At 36.4% G+C, this 22,499-nt stretch overlaps 1 protein-coding gene across 1 annotated transcript in view; it reads left to right on the forward strand.

Moving 5' to 3' along the window:
* Nucleotides 1-20,015, forward strand: part of LOC104536482 (chromosome unknown open reading frame, human C15orf41) — a 102,440-nt gene extending 82,425 nt beyond the window's left edge. Inside the window, exon 9 of the mRNA XM_010179099.1 lies at nucleotides 19,836-20,015. Within this exon, the coding sequence (XP_010177401.1) occupies nucleotides 19,836-19,971 (136 nt within the window). The 3' untranslated portion in view covers nucleotides 19,972-20,015. The remainder of the gene's footprint in view (nucleotides 1-19,835) is intronic.
* The last annotated feature ends 2,484 nt before the right edge of the window (nucleotides 20,016-22,499 follow it).

The following is a 22,499-nucleotide window of genomic DNA, read 5'->3' on the forward strand; positions in this document are numbered from 1 at the left end:
TTTTCTCTAGGTACATCAGAGGTTAAACAGCTAAGAGGAAGCTATTTAAGCTTAAGGATAGCAAGAGCACACAAAAAACTTCTCTACCTATTGATAAAATCAGACTAACAAAGTAAGAGTTTTGGCCAGGTGAGTAATGAAGTTCAAAACTAGTTTTCCAGACTGATTAGTAAAGGCAAAGAAAGCATTTTGCATTGAACTTCAGTCAGTGTACAAAAAGTAAAGTGTGGTTGGTTTTTTTTGCAAGCTGTAAATGTAATATTAAAATACCCATTTTAACAGTGCTTTCTGTGAGATTTTGTTCTTTAAAGTCAGTCATTCAGAAAATACACAAATTTCTCTTTACTCTGCTCAATGTCTTGCTAAATTGTTTGTCCCTGTGATCAAACTTATGCTGCAGTATTAATGTTGATTTTGCACATATGGAATCAACTCCTACACTGAAAATAAGTTGTACAATCTGTTTGGTTTACAAAACAAATAAAAATGAAAAATACCCCAGAACAAATATTTTGCATTCCTTTTATGAATTGTGTTGAAGTCCTGTTAAAAGAAAGCATTTACCCTCATGGAATTCAGGTAAATCCCATGAAACTGTAATTTAAAGTAGTCACACTTTTCTCTGAGAAGGGCAAATTATTCCTATTTATCCTAGACTTTTCCTTAACCAGTTTAATAAATTTATATATAATATTTATTGTGGTGGGGAGAAACAAACCTTATTTCTTTTAACACAGATTGTCCAGAGGGCAAAATTTATAGATTAGAAAGCAGGGGTGGTGCAAAGTTGGTTGTAAAGTTTCTCAATTCTCACTACATTTGCCTTGTCATGAGGAAAAATAAAATTTAGCCAACATTAATTTGGGATAGGGCATCCAGCATGAGCATGTCACTCTCACCTATATATACATATATATTCAGGTATTTGTAAACATCTATAACTCTGCCCCCTTTTTATGTTACTACAGCAATATCAGGAATCTTCACATCTAATTTGTAAACAATTTTAAATTAAAAGAAAGGACAGTGAAGTGCAAAATAATTACTGGGTTCAAATTGTCAGGCTGAGAGTGTTTCTTTTGTTATGGAGCTTACCTCCCATTCCTCATTTGTCTATTTTCCACTTTTTGAGTTTGGGTTGTTTTAATATATAGGTTGGCCTTGCATTTCTGGATGTCTGAAAGTGGATAGCATTGTCTGTGGAAAACAAACCAGTACTACTAATAATTTTGTAATGTCTTTCAACATTTCCTGTCGGCTGGGCCATTAAAGCTCAGCCATTAAAGCAGACCTCTGAGAAGATACATGCATGCCTGAATGTATTAACAAAGATAAGCAAGTACTAAAAAATCTGAAAAGCTTCACCAGACTGCGGTGGAGATAAATTCATTTATGCCAAAACATTCCTTTTGGTTATCAGACATCAAAATGACCTGTTTCTCTGATATCTTACAGTATTCTTCTTTCTTTTATTTTAAAAAAGTCATCGTCACTTCAGAAAACTTGTTTAGAAATTTTTTGTTGGCTGTTGGGGGTGGTTTTGGACAGAGAACAAAGTTTTCATAAGTTTCAACATTTCTGCTACAGAAGTCAAAGTGAAACGTCTGCTTCAGCTCAGCTGAGAATATCTCGATAATTTGGGTGATCTTGAAATGTTTTCTTTCATGTAATTTTTAATAAATCAAGAACTGCAGTCCTGCAATGCACTGTATTTAATGTGGATGGCTGCTGTGGCTCTGAAGGATCATGTCTCCTCCTGCTCTTTTTTATAGGACGTCATTAGAGTTGAGGGAGTCTCACCACATTCCAACATGTTAAAAGAAAAGGCGGGGGGAATGTCATTTATTGCTGAAATGTTTCAGCAAACTGAAATGAAAAAATTCTTCTTCAAAAATTTCAAGTGTTTCATTTTGATCAAAAATGACTAAATTTTAATGTTGCTAAATCAAAACAGATGAGTTCCTTTGTTGTGGTAACCTCTATATTAAACTCATCATTTTTAGCCTGATGGCAAATTGAATGTTAAAGGATGAGTTTACAGATTTTGGTAGAGTGCATTCTGCATTGCTTCTCTGGTTTTTGTACAGTTGGAAACAGCAACTGGAAAAGTAACTTCCTGGGACCAAGCTGAATTCTGAGAGGATTCCACTTACAGCAGGGCTTTATTAGAAGTGCTGTTTTCTCGAGGTTCACCTGAGATTATCAGGTCACTGACAACCGTAACTATGAAGAGGCATCTAATGTCCATCCCTGACTTCTCAGTAAGAAAGACCTATAATCCTTAGCTGTGTTTAGCATCTAATAGTTAATAATTGCATATTCTTACTATGCAATTAATATGCAATTTAATATGCAATTAATAATTGCAATTTTTTTTAACTCTGACAGCAGCTTTTTTCGTGGTTTTCTTGAATTTCTGGGAGTGGAGTACAGAGCAGCATTCATTACCTACTGTTAAATGCCATACTGACAAGTCATGCATCACAAATATAATTCATGATCAACTGTTATTTAGTAATTCTATATCATTTTGTTTGCATCTCATCCTGTTTCTTGTATTGATGTCAAATTGTGATACAAAAGACAAATGAAGTTGCTGATCAATGACTAAAATACATGCTGATTTAATCAAAATGGCATAAGAACAGAAGATCCATTAAGTATGGATCATAATGTATGCCAGAAAATAAAATACACAACTGTGAGATGCTTTAGTGTCATGAGAGATTTCAGTGCATCTGTTTACTTTCCATTCATGTAAGGGAATCATGAATGAGATGGAATGCTTCAAAACAGGAAAAAATCAGAAGTAGTAAGCAAGATTATGTATTGAGAAAAGAGTAAATTATTTGTTCATTAATGTTATTTCATTTTGAACTTTTACAAAAATATCCTTTTCATCATGCTGACCACCTTGCTTTTTCGTAGTGCATCCCGTGAACTATCTTTTTCAGTTGACCATCTTTGCCTTAATGGGCTGAGCATTATTTAGGAGATACATTTTGTTCAATTGTATTTGGAAGGTCCCTATCATACAGTCCAACGGCTGCAAGTCTTGATTGAATGGTCAATATTTCTTTATTTATGTTTTAGTGAGGTAATCAAAACCATTTTGCCCCCCACACGTTTTGAAAAAAGACCACATCTATAAACAGTTTTATGTAATGTATGTGCGCGTACGCACAACGTCCTTAACGTTAGGCACTTTTTTTTTTTTACGATACTGTCTATTGTAATGTTTTTTTATTAAACCTTCAAAGACAGGGAACTCAGAATTATTGGCCTGTCCTTAATACAGTCAGAGAATTATTGTATCTAGGCACAAAGTGGCAAGTAAAGATTTTTAGTCTGATCTCTGAATTTCCTTGTAGCTGCGGGTTTGTCAGACCTTTAACAATACACTAAAGCAGGGGGCTGGGGGGCTGTGGTTTAATATAGACTAATGCACATGGCAAGGCTTTTACATTAGTGCTATTTCTTGCAATGCATTATAGTGAAATTGTATTTTAAAACCAGGCAAACTATTGATGCTTTTATTGAATGGAATAATTTATTATAGAAATATTTTAGTCTGTTGACATTTCATCATCAAATAACAGTAAACATAATACACATTTCCCATAAGACCGTTCTTGAGAGCCAGATGTTTACCCCTCACTTATTCCAGAGGTAGCATTGTAATAATTAGTCTTTGGACAAAACATAGTTTTTTTGGTTTGACCTTGTTAACACAGAGTAATAAGTCAGAAATATTCCAAAACAAGTTTATTCACTACTTCCAATTACAGTTTTGCAAACTGGCATTTAATTTTACAATTCATAGACTGTTTTTCTTTTTAGTCACTGAAAAAGCGAAACTGTCAAGCTTACCTTTCTGGCAGTCTCTTAAAGTTATTTATTAGCATCTAATGCGTCTAGAATGATAAAATACGTAAAAGTTAAAAGTTATATATTCCATTTAACTCTAAGTTAGTCCAACATCATAATTACAGAATTTTTCAGATTCATCTGGAAACACTGGAATTTATAGAAGGTAAATTATTTTCAAAGGTATTTTAGTGCTAAAAATAAACTAAAATATTTATTGTAAATTAACAGCTTCATATTTAAACTCACATGTCTGATAGTACACTAAAACTGTTGAATTTTTTTCTCTTTTTTTTGGAAAATGAATAGATAATATTTCACCTAACCCTGTATGCAAAGTCAGAAAAGGTGGATGCTTGCTTTTCATATAACTTTTCTTAGACCATTTATATTTCTGAAATTAGGGGAACATTTAGGTGTCATCATTTAGTATCTGTTTATTTAACATCAGCCTTCATTGCAGGGTTGTTGGCAAGTTCCAGTTTATGCTGAACGAGGAGTGTGTCTTAACTGTCTGCTTTTCTAACATCATGGGGTTTAGGTTTTTATTTTAATAGTGGTCTAGATGTCTGACACCATGCTTCTGCTTCACGTGTCTCTCTATGTTTTTGTCTTCATGACGATTAATTCTGCTGTGACAGTATATTCTGTAAATTATTTTCATTTCTTATACCTCTTATTTTTGGTTGTAAGTATCCAAAAAACATGTGTTTTATGAAAAGTATTCTTGCTAGAAGCGGTATATGGAAGTAGATAGAGGTGGTTCTTTGTTCAGACTTTGAATCTAATTTCTGACACTTTATGGCTTGTCCTTACAGTAAATATTTGTGTTCTCTAAGTGACTGGATAGGGAAGACAACGGAGTTGACTGTATACTCTCTTTTTTTCTGGAATAGTCGCCCTCTTTTTTACTTACTCAGTTGGTAGGTGACTGTAAAGAATATTATCACTGTGTATATCTCTGTAATTCAGTTTTAGATCCGCTGAAGCATAAATTCACTAGCTATACAAACACAAAGTTAAGAACTGTAATAAAGTGTGTGCATAAAATGGGGTTTTTGCTGTCACAGTTGATTCAGTTGCTATTGCTTTGTTCAGTTTTACTGTTAAGTTAAGCTGTATTTGTAAGCAAAAATGTTCAGCCCTATTCAGCCATTTTTACTGCAGACAGGTTTGTTGGAGGTGGCAGGCATTGCGTTATACTCCATGAGCAGGAAGCCCACCAGCCACGCTTATCTCTGCCAGGAAGTTATTTTACAGGTAGAAATCCTCTGCTGAGAATTTTATGCCTTCACTTAGCATTTTATTTACTCTGTGCTTTATGAACTGCAGTATATACGTATCGAGTCCACTTCTCCGGGTGGGTTAGGGGCAAAGAGACGGTCAGCTGGTCCCAGGAAGCTTTTATGAGCTATGTACGTTACAACCAGAACCTTAAGAGGAAACTAAAATTAATTCTAGAAACACACACACACACACACACACACACACACACACACACAAATGGAGTGTGTGACTGTCATGGGTATTGCTTAGGTATAATAAAATATTTTTTTTTTTGAAAACTAGGACAGTGAACTAGTGACGGAGCTATTACTCAGTTTTCTGAGGTTTGGTGGTGGTTTGCATTTCTTTCAACATATCTTTGATTTTTCACTTTGCTCTAGGCTTTAGCATTAGGCAGAAGTAACCTAGATAACACTGAAGCAGAAGAGTTTGAGGTCGTTTGTGTGTGTTGTAAAAACAGAGAAATTAGAGAAGTTGTATATACTTCTTAAGTTAGAAAAGTTTGCTTGACTTTATGTATTTGTCTTCCAAGCCTAGAGAACCTTTGCAATTTGAAGATGTTTCTTTTGATAAAAATCAGACAGTCCATTATTATTTGTGAAAACTAAATTATTAAGCTATTTCTGTGGGCAAATAAACAATGGTTCAGATTCATGCTGCTCATTTGAAGAGGAGATTCCTTTTAATCATACCTTTTTTAAAACTCTTTATCTTACTGCATTCTGAATAACTTTCTGGTATCTCATTCTATAAATATACTTTGTTTTATGCAGGCATGTTCCTCTGGTAGAGAAAAAAAACATTTGGATCTGTGTTTAATTTTGTTAGCAGTGTTGATATAATTTCAAATTGCTTGAGAGAGTATTTTGTATTACTAGTTTCGTGTACTGCACTTAGAAATGTGTACGGTTTTGTCACTATGTCCAGTCTATCATAACACCATGTCTTGTAACCTGTTACTAACTTGCCAAGTGGGATTTTTAAATCATTTAAAGTGTTCTGGTCCCACTGCCCTCACTGGGGCTTTTTCTAAACCCAGAGCATTGGTCTCCTGATGTGTTGGTGGATGAAAATTGCAGCTCTTCTCAGCCTTTGCTCTCCTGGGCTGGAAAGACCGAACTCATCCGGTCTTTCCTGTGAACAACTGATCATTTTCCTGGACATTGCAGTAGCCTTGCTCCATACCTGCCTCTTACATATATATATATGTCTTTCTTGAATGACTTGTCTATAGTTTCCAGATGAGGGCTAAACAAGTCTATAAGGGAACACAGGATTTCTAGATTTTTACTGAAAATCTCTCTCACAGTGCTTCATAGGATTATTCTGCCATTTCTAGCTGCATCACTTTGCATCAGTTTCCTATCAGCTGTTACACAGATTGATTCTTTCTTCCTCTGAGAAAGCAAAGGGGAATATCATTTCTTTATTGGAGACTTCTATGTCTATGTGTTTAAAAAACACATAGGTTTAAAAAGAACCGTAGCAGTATTTTTGACATGTTACATTTAAATTGCAGGTCACGTACAAAAGTCAGAATAGTTACCTGCAGTAAAAAAATCAGAGAATTTGAACTCTGGCTAAAAAATGTTTGGTTTAGTTTCTAGATCCTTACTATTTAAGACAACAAACATTCTAAGATTGGTCCTGGCTGCCAGACAGTGATACCAAGTCGAAAGCTTTCCTTTGCTGTCACCACATCTGCTCTTTTGTTAGATCTTGTCTATTATGTGTTTACACAGTAGCAATCCAGATATAGTAGCTGATTTGGGTTCGTTTTGTTTTCTAGAAAGGGGAATACAGTTTGGATTCCTCTAACACAAATACTAGACAATCTCCCGACTCCTGCAGTATTTAAGCAGGGTATTGTGCAAATGCACAATTGTTCTTAAATGCCCATAGAAAAAGTTTACAACTCTATCAGGGTTTATCCATCATTTTCATAGTCATGGGATGGAATTCTGTGCAAAGTAAAACAGCATAAAAGAATCAGATTATTTTACCCTCAATGATGACATGTTACTGCCTGTATTACCTCACAGCATGTCACAAGATGACATTACGTGCTGCTCACTTATATTTGATTCATTCCAGAATCTCATCAAGTCACTTCAGTATAAGTATATAAAAAAAATTTAAAAATCACTCAGTACCACAAAGCTCTTTAAAGTCAGATTTCCATAAATTTGCGCAGTACTAAATATTGGCAGTGTTAAGCAAATGAGAGCAAATAAGTACATTAAAGTGGAAACATTACATAAGCAAATAGAAGCTGTTGTATACTGCTCTATACCATTTCTATCATGTTATATGTGGTCTGACTTGATTTTTTTTCTAATTAAAGCAGTGTTCAAAAGTCCCTGTAAGTAATCAAAAAATTATAAATTAGTTTTTAATTCTTATTTTTGCTAGTTCAGCTGGAATTATAGCTTGCTTAATCTCCTGAATTTACCATTTTGCTGCCGTTGCCATAGTGAAATCAGGTAGAGCAGGCAAAGCTGTACTCTTTCTTCTCTTTGAACTTAACTAAAAATAATGCTTAATCTATTGGTATGGCTTTAGAAATAGCTTTTAAAAATGTTAATGTGGATTTAGCAGTTGTGGAGAGGAAGAGATATTCCAGTCTCTTAGTGGAAGTCCTATTTACCCTCATTTACCTTACAGCAAATACCTGTATGAGCAGTGCACGTTTTCCTTTGCCAGTTCATCCTACTGCTGGAGGCCCAGGGAGGCTTGAGGAAAAAAAATGTGTATGCCTGCATCCACGTATACATCTCGCTGTCCGATACATCTGAGGGGGGAAGGAGTATGGGGCAGCTCAGTTTTTTGAGTGGGTAGCTGTTCTTTGTAACCAGGACAGAACATACCACACTATTTCAAGTGGTAATGAGTCAGTTTGCATCTCAGTAGCCTGACGGAAACAGCTTTTTCATTGGAGGAATTCCATATGGCAAAGACTTGGTGCTGAAAATCTCCGCATCCCATTGCCAATTTATCTCGTTCTTTGGGAAAATGGTGCCAGACCTGATGAAAGTCTTTGCATTGGCATGTAGTAATATGTAATTCCTAATTAAGGTGTACTAGGCTGTTGTACACAACCCTAACTCTAAGTCAATTCAGTTGCTTAAAAGTGTGTAAAAGTAATCTCGAGTGTAGAAATACAAATTTGTGAAAAACGTGGTACCTCAAAGTTGCAGTAAGAGATTTTCAGATCTTTGGCAAAAGTCAGAAGTTCGTATGGAGAGATCCTAGAAGTAGAAGGAAATAGTTCAAATTGCCTAAATGTTCACTGACTGTTTAATTTAATGAGGTGCAGTTGTTGTCTCTTCTTGCTTATTTATTGACTTTTATTTTCTCTACTTTTCTGTTTTTCCCTTTTTTTGTATTTGGTCCTTTTGTTTTTTCCTTTCCAGCTAACAAAGTTCTAGGTTGACCAGACAGGGAAACCCCTGTCTTTTGCAAGGGTGCTATAAACTGAGGGAACTGACAAGAAAGATAACTTCAGTATCTTTTATGATCTATATTGGGCTTCCATTATGCAGTTCAAGTTGAAGATGTCATTCCCCTCTCCAACATATTCAGTGATCTGTGCTCAGGTTGGAGCAGATGGAAACCTTATGTCAGCGCTTCTCCTTAAGCTGCATTATGGCTGTTCCTGACAAGTAGCTTTGTGTGAGAGACAGCTTTCTCGGGAAGTTCCTGCGAGAGGACAGCAGCCAGGGAATTCAGGAGCGATTTTTAACCTCTGCCCTTCGTTAAGGTTTGACGTACGACATGCTGTGGCATTGCAGTCACATACACAGAAAGAACACCAGAAAATAAGCACTTTCAAAAGTAAATAAGAAACAAAAAACTCCTTGCAATTTTTGGCTGACAAGGGAGAGGGAAAGACAGCTGCTCAGGACAGATACTAATCCTATCACTTAATGTACTTACTCTGAGCTTTTAGAGAATCTAAGAACCAAAAAAACAAGAGGGTAACTATGCTCAGGTGGAAGTTCGCCGAGTCTCGGAAAGGTTGGTAAACTGCTTGGCGTTCGGCTGTTTGTGATGTTCCAAGCTGCTTACCTGAGCTTAATTTGTCTTCGGAGGAAAAAGCTGTATTTCTTTTTTTTTTTCTCGTTGCTTTTTTGTTAGTTTTGATTTTGTCTTAAAGGAAGCAGGAATTGAACAGGACAAGCTCAATAACTCTCATTTTTTCTAATTTGTTTAAAAAGAGACTGCTGGTGCTCTCTTTGATGCTCTTAGAAGACTGCCAACCAACAATGTTCCTTTATAAAATACACTGCATATAACACAAAAAGGATTAAGAGAAACTGTTAAGGTGAAAGAATTGTTCAGTACTAGAAGTTTTCAGTGCTTAATGGATGTTTTATTCTTTTGTTCTTTTATTAAAATGTTAAAAATATTTAACAGTAATGGTTAGACACCAAATGCAATAAATGAGCAAAATCTTTTTATCACACATGTTAATATTGCAACATTTTGCATGGATTTTATTCATATCTTACCGACCGCTGTCATTAGACTCCCATTTTCAATACAGCAGTTTTTACAGTGTCTTCTCATTGAAAAGTTCAGGTGCATACATACTGACCTTTGGAAAAAAAAAAACACTAAACCAAAACTGTACTCACCGTCAGTTTGTTTTACATTAATCTAAAAGGATTTTGCTATATTTAACACAGAGACCTTGTGTGTATTGGGATAATCACCTTCATACCATCTTTGGGAACAGCTAACGTACAAATGCCATATATAGAGTAAGTGACTTGACACAAGATCAATCCAGCAATTGCATGGCAAAGATTTAAAAAAAGAAAAAAATGAACCCATGGGAGTACAGAGTCCAACTTGTCTTCTCCTATTTTCAACATACTCTTATATGAGGGAAAATACTCATACTAAGGTATGAATTTTATAATGTTTTGACTTCTGGCTCAATTCTCATCAGACATGGATTGTAATATCTCACTGGCTATCTTGACTAATCTGATACTGCTTTTAAACCTTCAAAAGTGATGGCATCCTCCTCTGATTCTTCCTCTCCTTCCTTCTAGGCTCCCTTACATGGCAATGTACATTTATGTATCTTCCTTTTGAACAGAATTCTGTATCTTACTGGTGAGCCCAGAAAGGTTTGGTGTGTTGTAAGCAACAAAGGTTGAAATGAGATTGTTATATACTAAGAAAGGACAAATAGCTTGTAAATAAATCTAAATAGCGTTACGAATTTTCCAGAAGGTGCATGCAGTGGAGTGGTATTTGGCTGATAGGTACAAATAAAGAATGTTTGTGTGTACATATATAAAATGAAGGAGATTGAAGACAAAAAGCTGTTCCTTGTGGAAAAGTAGTAGATATCTTTGTGCATCCCCAGTTATGCACTTATTTGATCTAATAGTGAATGTAACGATTCTACAAATTGCCTTGGTGGTCTCCTAAAGTCTCTAGAACAGTCTCCACTTAAAACCATGTGAAATGTTCTTGTAGTCTTCTGAGAGACTGGTTATTTTGCAGGTGATTCAAGTTGCTACTTAAGACTTGTATATCTCAAGGTGCACAGGACAGACCCAACTGGGATTGCAGAGATACTGGGTATACCTATCAACTGGGAGACAAGCTGAAGAGCCTCAGGCTTTAGACCTAAGTGACAGATTCATAATGAAAAGAGTGAACACCAGGCACAATTACAGCTTGCCAGTGGAATCCGAAGGCAGCAACAGTATTCCAGGTCAGAGGAGGTGTTTGCTTTCCTTCTGGGTGGGCATCAGCTGCCACAGTAATGGGCAACAGACGTAGTACTTTCTTTTTCATCTGTTCCCTGCTTAATATGGATAGGTGACTTACACTTTGAGAGACAGTAAATTTAAGTACAGCATCACACATAAAATATTTCTGCCTGTCAATTATGCACAATAGTGTGTTTGGCAGTTAACTTCTAAGCAACATCATGTGAAGATACTCAGTGTGATTTACTGTCCAGTCTCAGACTAATTCTCTGATCTGGGAAGTTGGAAGCCCAAATGAGCTGTCCTCCATTTGTTAATTCATCTGTTACGTTGTTTGTTTTATTGTATATTTGTGTATAAGGATTCAGAGATACAGAATTGTCTAATAATTAATTCAAAATGTCTTGAGGTAGCTTTAATGCTGGCTCCAAGATTTATACTCAGCAAATGCTAAATTCGCAGGTATATAGTGCATTTATTTATCAACATTTTTGCTATCAAAATTTATTTGCTGAACAACTTTTCCGATGAGTTTGGTTCTACTTTGCAGTAATTAAACAAAAACCAATTGCTGTAAGAGCAGTTCTGCCTCCTCTGTTAAATGCAATTTTGGCATATCCTATCACTCTGGCAAGCGCTGTCACCAGATAAACAGCTGCACAGAAAGAAACGATTGCTGCAAACTAGGAGGCACTCAGATTATTCAGATATCGTCTTGCACTGGCCTTAGGATGGCCTGTTACTTCCAGCCCTAAAAATAAACAACTATTAATCACCTAATGGCAACTTGAGTTGACCAGCACTTACGGCTGCCTGGACCTCAATCTGACTGTACTCAAAAGCTGTTCTCATGTTTTCTGTCACCCGGGATAAGAGGGAGTTTGCAGCCAAGCATTCCTCTGGGAGGACTGCTGTGAGTTTAACAAAATGTTTGAAATAACCTTAGTAACTCCTCTCAACACTGATCCACAGCTTCAGATGTGCAGAATCAAACAATACCGGCCTTGCATCGACAGTCTCTGGAGAGTGAACTGAGGGCATAAGGTTTTCTCAGAGAAACTGAGTAACAAGCAAGTACCTCAGGAAGCGCTGTTCGTTGCCTGGGCTTAATCAGAAAGCATTGCTTCCAACAACAATATGAGGAAAAATCCTGTAATATTCTTTCAGTGTCTTAACTGGTAAATACAAAAGGCGCAACTCAAATAGAAGTAGCACAGCTTTAGTAAACTGGTCGCCCAATTGCATGTTGCAGGATGGAAGGCTGTTGCTGCTTTGAACAGGAACACATTAATGCACTTGTAGAGGTACAGTAAAGCAATATGCTAGCCCTGAATTATAAAAGAAAACTATGCAGATGCAACAGCTAATATATAGCATTAGACTCTCTCCATCAGAAAGGAATTTATGAAACTTCCAAAAAAGAAGATGTACAAAGCTTTTTTTATATTGTGCCTTTCAGATAGAGATTTTTTGGTTGAGCTTATTTTCTTAGTTATGCCCATCATCCAGGGTGCCTGAGGTCACTTTGCCATGTATTAAGATGGTTAAGTGATGCGAGACCTTAATTATTTCAAGGAAACTTGGACCTATCTCCGAATTACCAAGTAAGGTACATGGAACACAGTCTATTACCTCTTTTAGGTAAATACTGGAACTAACTTCCTAGACAGCTGGAAAACATTGTTTTCCAAAATGTACACCCAAGTGATCTTCACCAAAGCCAGAGACAAATTTTGCCATAATTTCCATGAAACAGTCCAGCAGTATAAGGATTAACAATTTATGCTCTAAATTGTTGATGTGAGGACCATGTTAATTTTGAGTTCATCAGCCCAATCCTGCAATGCAGGCATAAGCGGCACCTTATAGTCTCTCTTTACAGCACAAAACCTTGCAGTGGAAGCATCTACCTGATTTTGAAGATGCTGAAACTGAGCAACAAAATGTTTTGCCTTAAGTACACACAGCCACTTTGAGACATGAGCATCTGGAATAATGTTAATAAGCAACAAAATAATAACGTTTCAATAGACGTTAGGACATGAACCAACAGACCTTGAGAAACTCAGAGTTCACTCAAGGCTCTCTTGTCTTAATGGCAAGCTGCCTTGAGCCATATGTGTTTTCTTTCTCACTCACTGCATCAGTCTTCACTTAGAAAGCCTTGATGCTTGTAAATCAGTGTAACCTTAATGTTATTTAATCATAGCTTTTAAAAGTTAATTTCCATGAGAAGTGTATTTTTTAAAAAAACCTAACTTGTCATTGAGGATTATAAAAATCCTTTATTTGCCTGGAGAACAGTACTCAGATCTGAATGAATAAATGTAAGTGAATAATGTGTTTCGACAGTTTGTTTATTAAAAATGTATTATGCAGCTAAAAGTTATATTGTATTTATAATGTTTTAATGACAGCGACTTGCACAGTTTTTGGTGCATTCTATTAATATGCTTTTAAAAATTCTGCTGTGCAAAATTCTAAAATATTTTAAACGATCTCTTCCCTCCACATAAATATCAATTGATTTGTTTTTTTATTTCTCCAAATGCCAAAGGCAATTAAATCATATTATAAGCCTGATGCAATGCTGCTATTTGAGTGATGCCTTAAGAGTCTCATTGAAGAGATAAAAAGACAGCTAGTTTAAAAAAAAAGCTCATTAAGATTTAATCATATCCAAGAAAGGAGTGATTATAGAGACAGAGGCCTGATACTAATTTCCATCTACCCTTTTTTCACCTGACAACTCCAACTTCCATATCAACTGTGTAAAACATCAGTATCTGGCATTCTTGGAAATGCCTGCCTTTCTCAGCCAAAAAGAAATTCCCACTTTTGAGTCAAAACCTCCTTAGAAATGGGAGTCTCACAGAATATTAATAGACTTTAATTTTTTTCCTTGTCTTCAGTAAAAATAAGACTTCCCCCAGCTACTCTGGTAACATCAAAGCTTAAAGCAGATTAGGTTTTACGTTCTTAATTTTACCTTAAGCAGCATAAACTGGATGCCTGGATCCTTGAGACATAATATGCTTCTAACTTCTATATGTGAGGCTTGATACAGTGCTTGCTAGTGCCATGGACAAGTTTCCTAATATCTTTAAAAGTATGTGATCAGAACTTGTTAAACTTTCTCTTGAGCTACATTTGCAAGCATATATATTTTTGTGCATTGCTACTGCAGGGAGACAGTAGCAGTATCTTAAAGGAACTGGGCCCAAAAATATTGTAGCCTTCCAAGATACAGGTTAAGGATCAGATTTTTAAAGCAAAAAAAAATCTTCCAGTTACCTGATTTTACAAAGTATTGGATTTTTTTTCATTTCAACCAGATTTGGTGAAGTCAAACAAATAAGGTGCTGTGTTGTTGCCTTGACAGCATCTTTTTTTTATTTAAATCGGTGTGTGTGTGTGTCACTGGATAACAGAAGTATGTGGAGGATTTTAAAAGCAGCAGGGATAATAAAACCTCACAGTTACCTTTAAATTGCATTCGGAGTTTTTAAAATGCACTGTTTTCATGCACAAGTGCCTTTATTTGATTTTGAAGCTCTCCATAAATGAACAGCAGCAGAAATACCTTGTTTTAAACTATGCTGAACTAGGCTTGTGGTAGTTATTTAAATGGAAAATTTCTTGCTAATCAAAGTCAGTTTCTGAGCGGTGCTGCTGTTAAATGTTTGCCAAGATACATAACGCTGTGTCATCAGCAGTAGTAAACTGGTCTAGACTTAAGGAAGTTGGCTGACTGATGCCAGTTGACCTTACTTGAAAATGTGGTCTGCAGTTGTTGCCTACTAGCCTAGCTCTGCCAATATCTAAATTCCCTCCACTGACACAAATGAGACTTCTACAAGTACACTAAAATAAAGTTGTGAGTCCTTTTAAAGTAAACTTATTAGATGTTGTAGGGAGTTTTAATTATATCTTTAGGGTTTATTAGTACTACAAGTAAAACCAGTTTACTCACGGCTGTGATTCTCAAGAACCATGTTAAATTGAATGTAGTTATTTGTGAATTTTTGTAATTTCCTCTTCCCAAGAAATAAGTAGCGATGTGCAAGTGGTAATGCTCCAATTTGCTTGATATTTAAAAAATAAAAACAAGGAAACAAAGCCAGCTTTTTAGCTGGCACTGTTGATGATCTGACATTAAAGAGCAAGGGACCAGAATGCAGTCCTTCAAAAACACATTCACATGGGACCTTCATAATTAAAATCACCAATCAGGTAGACTGTTATGCTTTCGTATAACATGATTACTCATCTGAATCTGTATTTGCTTAAATACATGCATATTAGAAATAATAATTCATATGCCAGCATTTCATTGTGAGAGTCTCTTGGAATTAAAATTATTTACATTATGCTGAGATGCATACAACCCATCTATAACAAACAGACTGAGAATAAATAAAGCGAACATTTATTTTAAAACAATTGCAAGATGTTTTACATTTCTGCTCAGTATCGAGCAGTGTGTTGAAAATGCATTTTTCATAAAACCACATGCAAGGCTTTTTGATGGTGGAAAAAATCCACTCGCAGCAGCCACATGTCTAGGCAAATCCTTAGAAGCTACTATGGACCCCACACAGACATTCCAGAAGACAGGACATTACTAGAAAGTAGTTTCTGTTGAAGTACAATATGTGTGAGCCTACTGGGCCACGTTGATAAATAAATAAAAGTCTTTTTTCTTTCTAGCACAAAACTAGTTCAATTAGAGGGCAAGTTAAACCCAGATTCACATTTTACTTAGGTTTTTTCTTTCCCTTTTCTTTTCTTAAGAGATTCTTTGTCTTATACAAAGATGAGATTTTTTTTTCTAATAAGAAGAATCATTTCTTTTGGGCTTTCAGAATTTTACCTTCCTGGCTTTTTAGCCTATCTCTGTGAAACAAAGCCCAGTGTCCCAGGATTATCACTGTACAAATCTATACTCCTTTAACTATGGGTTTCTTTCAGAATTGGTGTCATTTAAACCAGTGCAAAAGATCCTCTAAACACTCTTAAATGAGTGCAAAGCTGAATTATTTATAGTATGATCAGGCATGAGTTTTATCTAAAGCACTGTTGAGCCTGTAACTATATTTAACTGTACTCAAACTATATTTTGCTACCTCCAGCATCTCTCAAACACTTCAGTTGATTCTTTGAAAGACAGTCTGCTGCCCTTAGTACTGAGACTAAATTTAGTCTTTTATATCAAGCTGAAATTAGGCCTAAACTAATCCATGGGAGTTTGTAATACTGCTCTCTGCTTGCCATGCCATGGGGTCATGAGCCTTTTTGGCCCTTCTGTCAGTCTGACCCCACGCTAAAGTTCAGCTAGATTGGCTTTGGCTGCCTTGTAGTCACAACTTCTGATGTCAAAACTAGACAATGACTAAACCAGGATTTCTATAATGATGATATTTATTGATTGATTTTAAGTAAACCGCTGCAACCTGTGTGGACAATTTTCACTTGCTTTACTTGTTTACTGTATTCTAGAGGAAGCTTGTCTCTATATTTCCTGTTTATTCTACTTTTACTGCATGGAATTAACCAAACCTTAGTTACGTGGATTTCTTTTCAGCTTTAAAAAGAAACTCCATATAAAAGTAAAGTTCTAAAAGTAATAGTTTCACTGGAATAGGTAAAACTAAGGTTTTGTATAACTTTTGGCCGTGTTCCTTTGCACCTAAGCTCTTCAGGGTGAGAACTAAAGACATGGAAGAAAAAATACAAGTTAAGCACATTTTTAGGGATTTATAGTTTGTCTGAGCTAGAACAACATCCGTCGGAGTCCATAGCTCATTGCATTCTAAGCTTGATGTTTGTTTTAAGCTTAAACTTTCTCCATTGTGTCTTTTGAATGAAATGGGATAACCTGGCCAATATTGCATACTGTATCTATATAGTTTCAGAACCATTTCGTGCAAAGATTTTTTTCTCCTCCTCAGAGCTACTAAATGAGTCCCCTTTCCAGAGCAATACTAAGTAAGCATTCTGTCATTTTAGTTTATTCTCCTGTGTAAACCAGGGTTAGTCACTTAACTTGCTAAATGTTATGATTGAGGCAGAAATAAATGTGTAGCTTTACTTTGTAATTCACAGCATTGAGTTTTGTTCTTGATGGTGTCACATCTGCACTTTGGAAAGAGTCAAATTAAAAAGGATAGTTCTTACTTCTAGATTACACTTCTCTACCTCATCCAAGGGTAGGGAACCTTTTAACACAAAAAGGTTAAGTGCCTTTTCAAATTAAGGCAGCAGTAATTTTCCAGTGGCATTGTTTGTGATTTGCAGACTCTGGGCATTAATGAGAGAGAAATTAGCACTTAGCAGCAGGAGTTTCTGACAGTCAGTGGCAAAAGCTTAATATGCCAACAAGTTAATTTTGGTCTTAAGTACTGCACTTAAGTGTTTCTAAGAAAAAATATGGTATGTTTTTTTGTGTGACCATACCTCTAGGCTGTGTGATAGATAGCTGTAATAGAAGGAATTACACAATATAGTGGAAAAAAGTGCAACCTAGGCAGCACAGGGCAAACAGCTTTGCAATAATAACACAGTCAAAAGCAGGACTGGTGAATGTGTTCATGCTAAAGATGTTCTTGCTCCTGTAATAAATAGTATGCAGATGTTCTTGTATATAAATTTTATCATCAAATTTGACATTTCTGAACATAACTTTTTAAGCACAAAATATTCCTGAAAAAATGTGCTGGAGCTGTGATGATTTGCTGGAAAGACATAAATTAGCCTTTCAAGGAGCCTCAAAATATTCATTTTATTAAAAATTACAATTTCAAGAAATACCTTAATGAATTATTTAAGCATAATACCCCATATGTTGTATGGCGGATAGGGAATTCAGATAGCCACACAGAGCGAAATAAGCCCTTCAGAATTTGGGCTGAGCAGTTGCTCATTAGCATCAAGATTTTACCTGGCACACACGCTCGTATTGAGTAAGTACTTGTGTATATTTCATAGCTTCTGCCTTGCATAAAATAGCCCATCAGAAATGTAAGGTCTTCTTCCTATCTTCTGGGGATTTTTGCTTTTAAAATCACTTTGGTTAGAACATAAGTACATCCTCCCCCAGATATCTCTTTCATATGTTTGGCTGGTGTGGGAGCACAGAGGTAGTCTGTGAAATAACAAAAGTAGGCCCATTCTGCATCAGCTGATTACGGCCTCTCACCAGAGGCAGCGAGCATCAGTCCTTGCATCACTTGCAGTTTGCTCCTCGCTACTGCTAGGCCAGCTGGCCTCCATGTTGCTGTGAGGGCGTGCACATCTTGGTCCCACATGAATGTAAACAAAGAAGAGAAGGCCTTAAAGACAGTAGAGACTAAAGCTGTTGGCCAGCCAGAGAAAACGTAGGAATTTGGTGTAGACAGTATTGTCCTTTCGTATGAGTCATTTTTTAGTCTGTGCTTCATTTAATGCTAAATGTGTTTGACTACATTAGTTAGGATAGCTAGATTTCTCAGAGTTTTAGCCTTTCCACTTTCAAATATCATCTTTCAGTTGCAAAAAGCACATTTGCCAGTGTTGCCTCAGCTATGCTGAGGAGTAATTTACTCAGCCACTTCTAGGTTGAAGAGCAGTAGCCGTAAACCAAAATGTTACAATGCTCTGCAGCAGTTTTGGGCAGAAGACTACCGTATCTAATTGAAACTGCAGGAGGAAGCCACAGGGGTTTCTTCTTCCTTTGATGCCTGTTCCATTACATGAACACATCAAATGGAGTTTTCCCTCCATTGCAGGAAAGAAACCACCCTAATGAAGCTGGTCTGGCACTACCCATGGTTTTGAGTGCTTGTATTGTCTGCTAAGTGGACATTTAGGTTACTGTGTGTCCCCTCAACACATTTTTATTATAATTAAACATTAACAAAATTTGGCTACCATATTGGTTGAGTCTCAAGCACGGCTCTGCATATAAACCATTACATGACATTTTATTGAACTTTTTCTTGTACAGACGGTATCTAACAGCTCATCCTGCACTGTTGTTTTTGGCAAGTTCACTACAGCATATAATAAATCAAGGAAAGAAAAAGCTTTTTGGCCTAATGTTGTACAGGCTGCTGTAATGTTAGACTACAGAAAGCAGTTCTGTTTTTAGACATCCTTTTACTAACCCAACATTCATAATTTATGATTTCACTGTAAAATTCCTGCAACACTACACCAAAAGTAGTGCTGCCCTTTAATTAAGTGCTCTCAGTAGGAAAAACGTTAAACTGATGTGCAAAACATATCGCGGTACACAGTGATTGATAGTGATTACTTCTTTATGAACCCAGCCTGAAGGTCTGAACTTCCTGATGGGTAAAATAGTCCATGGGGCTACTTCCTGAGATTGCCTAGTGGGGATCAGTTCGAGTTAGCAATATCTGAGGAATTCCTGAGGCACATTTCAGAGACCTTACAGCAGAAACTTTATTTTTCTTTTTGAATTGTGCTTTACGTTAATAATTACCAGAACAATAGCTCATTGTAGAGATTACATTTTAGGGATTCTTTGATATCTTCATGTTATTATAATTTGCATGAAGTGGGACTTGCATAAAGCCCTGTATTTTTAGTGCCTGCACATCTAAATCTGAAAAAGCAGAGTGCATGGCAAGAGAGACCTCTGTATGTATCAAAGTTACTAAATGTTATTTAAGGCATGGGTCTTTTACTGATACATGCAAAGTATTCTAAAGGGAAAAAAATTATGTGGATTGTTTGGGTCTCTAAATAGCAATTTCATTGATGGAATCAGGTATTAATGACATATATCAATTCAACTTATTAAAATTTGAAAACTAAATGGAGGTCAAATATTCTCCAGTTTTGCAGTGAAATTAACAGATTTACTTGTGTTGGAATCGCAGAGGTGGGGAATTAATATATCACCTAGCACAATCACATAAGTTCATTTTCCTGTTTGCTTGATAGATTTGGCCCTGGATTAGTCATCTACTGGTATGGATTTATTGAAGAGCTGGACTGCCATCGCGAACGTGGTATCCTGCTAAAAGACTGCTTTCCTACTGACATTGTGACTCTGCGACACAGCATGGCTCAACGCTGATGTTGGGAGGAAGAGGTAAATCCGGAAGCAATTTTACTTTCCTGCGGTGTAAACTAATGGCAGCATCTGCCCTGAACTTCAGCTGAACTCCTGCTGCCCGCCCTTATGCTACTCCCTCTTTACACAAACATATCAAGAGTTTCTGTTTTGCTTCAGACCTCTGTTGTGATCAGCCAAAAAAGGCAGACACAACCCACTCATTATCAGCATTTCTGTCTCTGTCAAACAGCTAGTTACTAGATATTCATAATCTTTCTTCCTTCCGGATGGCTTCTTCTAGCATTCTAAACAAAGACAAAAATGCGTAGGCTGAAAGGTGCAACTTTCAGTTCTTACCCTGTTACACCTTTAAAAGTAGTGGCTTTTTTAAGATTCCACTCACAAATTTATTCGGTGCTAGTGATCTGACTGAAACACCCACACTGATGTGGCAAATTGGTAAAGACTTACTTTGGGGCTTAAAAAAATATAATGCATAGTTTATAAAGCCCAGGTGGTAAGACAGGATCATGTATGTTCTGGCTGTTACGGTAAATAGCCAAATTTTGAGAGAATGATTGGTATATGTGTTTTTTATCACTGTCTGATTGCTAAAATCAACAACATAATCCCAAAATTAACAATAAAAAATAATCTAAAGGGATTTTTAGAGGGGGTGAAAGTGAAGAGCAAGGATTTATTTTATGTATCTGAGCCTGTGAAGTCTGGGGTTAGTTTCGTGGGGTTTTTTTAATAAGTAGTTTAATGACTCAAAAATAACTTGTGCGTTGTCTTCTCCTCCCCACCCCCAGGGAATCTATACCTAGGAATTTTTCTCTTAGCTGACTTTAAGGAAAGAATCTGTCTTGACCCCTGTAGCTACTGTAACATGCAATTTTCTGGCGTGCTGAAGTCCGAAAGAACAACGTGCAGGAGCTCTCTATCTGGGTAACTTTTGAAGAAGATTACTGTCCTGTTGCTCAAGACGGGAAGGAAAAAAAAAAGAGAAAACACTGCTTCATACCGGATCAGTTCCCCAAGACAAATAAAGCACAGAAATGGGCATAAGTTTCCTGCGTACTTATGTGTTCTTGTAAGAACATTGTTTATCTCTTGTTGGAACCACTGAGATGAGGGGTACGTGGAGGTGGGGGTTAGCCCTCCTTGAAGTTTTGAGGAGTTCGATCTCATTCTATTTCCATCTTCACTGCCACTCAGAGGGGCAGTATCCTGAGCCTCAGGTTTCTGCTTTCAGTTAGGCTCTTCATAATGATAGCAGTTTATTTGGCTTGACACTCTTTACTGCTCTTTTCTTTCCTAACGGGCATTCAGGAAAGGACAAAATATTTTTAAAAGTCAATGAGAGTTTTGCATGTGTGCTCGCCACGTTCAGATTTTCAGAGCAGTTTAGCAGGGATGCAGATTCTGTGGTAGAGTTGAAGGACAGTTGCCCTAAAGCACAAGTTGATAACCTCTTCCTTAAGGAAAGGGTCTTTAAAACATTTTGGTGCGTATTCATCAACTTTTTTCAGCTGAGGCGATACTTTGTGCGCCTGTATGATTTCAGAAATCACATGCTGACTTTTTATGGTCTTGCCTTGAGTTAAAAGAAAGGGTATTAATCCTATTCATTGTTTCAGCTTTTTCAGATGTATATGCAGTATTTTTATTTTGAATTTTTAGTTCTTGATTTAACAGTTTTTGTTAAGTTTCAGGCAGGAGTTTATCATTTTGACTGATCTTTAATTTTCAGGAAAAAAAAATGCTTAGTCTTCCTAGTACTCTGCCCCTTGCTGCCGAGATAAGCTCGTATAGCTCCACTGCAGGGAGTTATTGTTGCATGGAGATCATTTTCTTGTGTTGAATGTGTTATAGTGGAAAGATTTGTTTAAAAAAAATATATTCAAACACCTGTAACTCGTTTATGTTCAGCTATTTAAGATATTGTGCTTAGTTTATTTTACCTGACCAGCTTTAAGGATCTGCCCATAAAGATGTGCAGAAACAATCTGTAAAGTTTACCTGCTTGAAGCTCCACAGAAGCTGCATTTAGGGTGTTGCTGCCTGTGGCACTTTGAACTGTGGTTTCGGTTAGTGGAATGTGTAAAATCAAGAAGAAAATAAAAAATAAGAAATAACTGAACATTATCGTAGCAGAAAATTCCGAAGTAATGTTTGTCTGAGTGAAATGGGTTTTAAGGGCAAACTGAATTTGTTTTAGTTAGTGCATATGCTTTCTGTTGTATGAAATCATTTGAATCAGCTTTTACATGATGCACTAATGCTGCTTTTTCTTTTCGAATAAATTAAATTTATCTGCACAGATGTTGAAAATTCTGCACAACCTCCATCAAAGCTTTGCTTTATTTGTTTTTACATTAAACAAATTTATGTGGGGACACAGAGATAAATCAGGCCGGGCTTGTATTTGTTTATTTATTCCTCTACCCAATGCTGTGACATAACAGGTTGGAAAGCAGTACAGCTGTCTTTAATCAAAGCTTTGACCTCATCTTTATGTATTGCCCCTTTTAAGAATCTTTGTACTA

This window comes from Mesitornis unicolor, unplaced genomic scaffold (genome assembly GCF_000695765.1).
Source record: "Mesitornis unicolor isolate BGI_N332 unplaced genomic scaffold, ASM69576v1 scaffold11672, whole genome shotgun sequence".
NCBI classification, from domain to species: Eukaryota; Metazoa; Chordata; class Aves; order Mesitornithiformes; family Mesitornithidae; genus Mesitornis; species Mesitornis unicolor.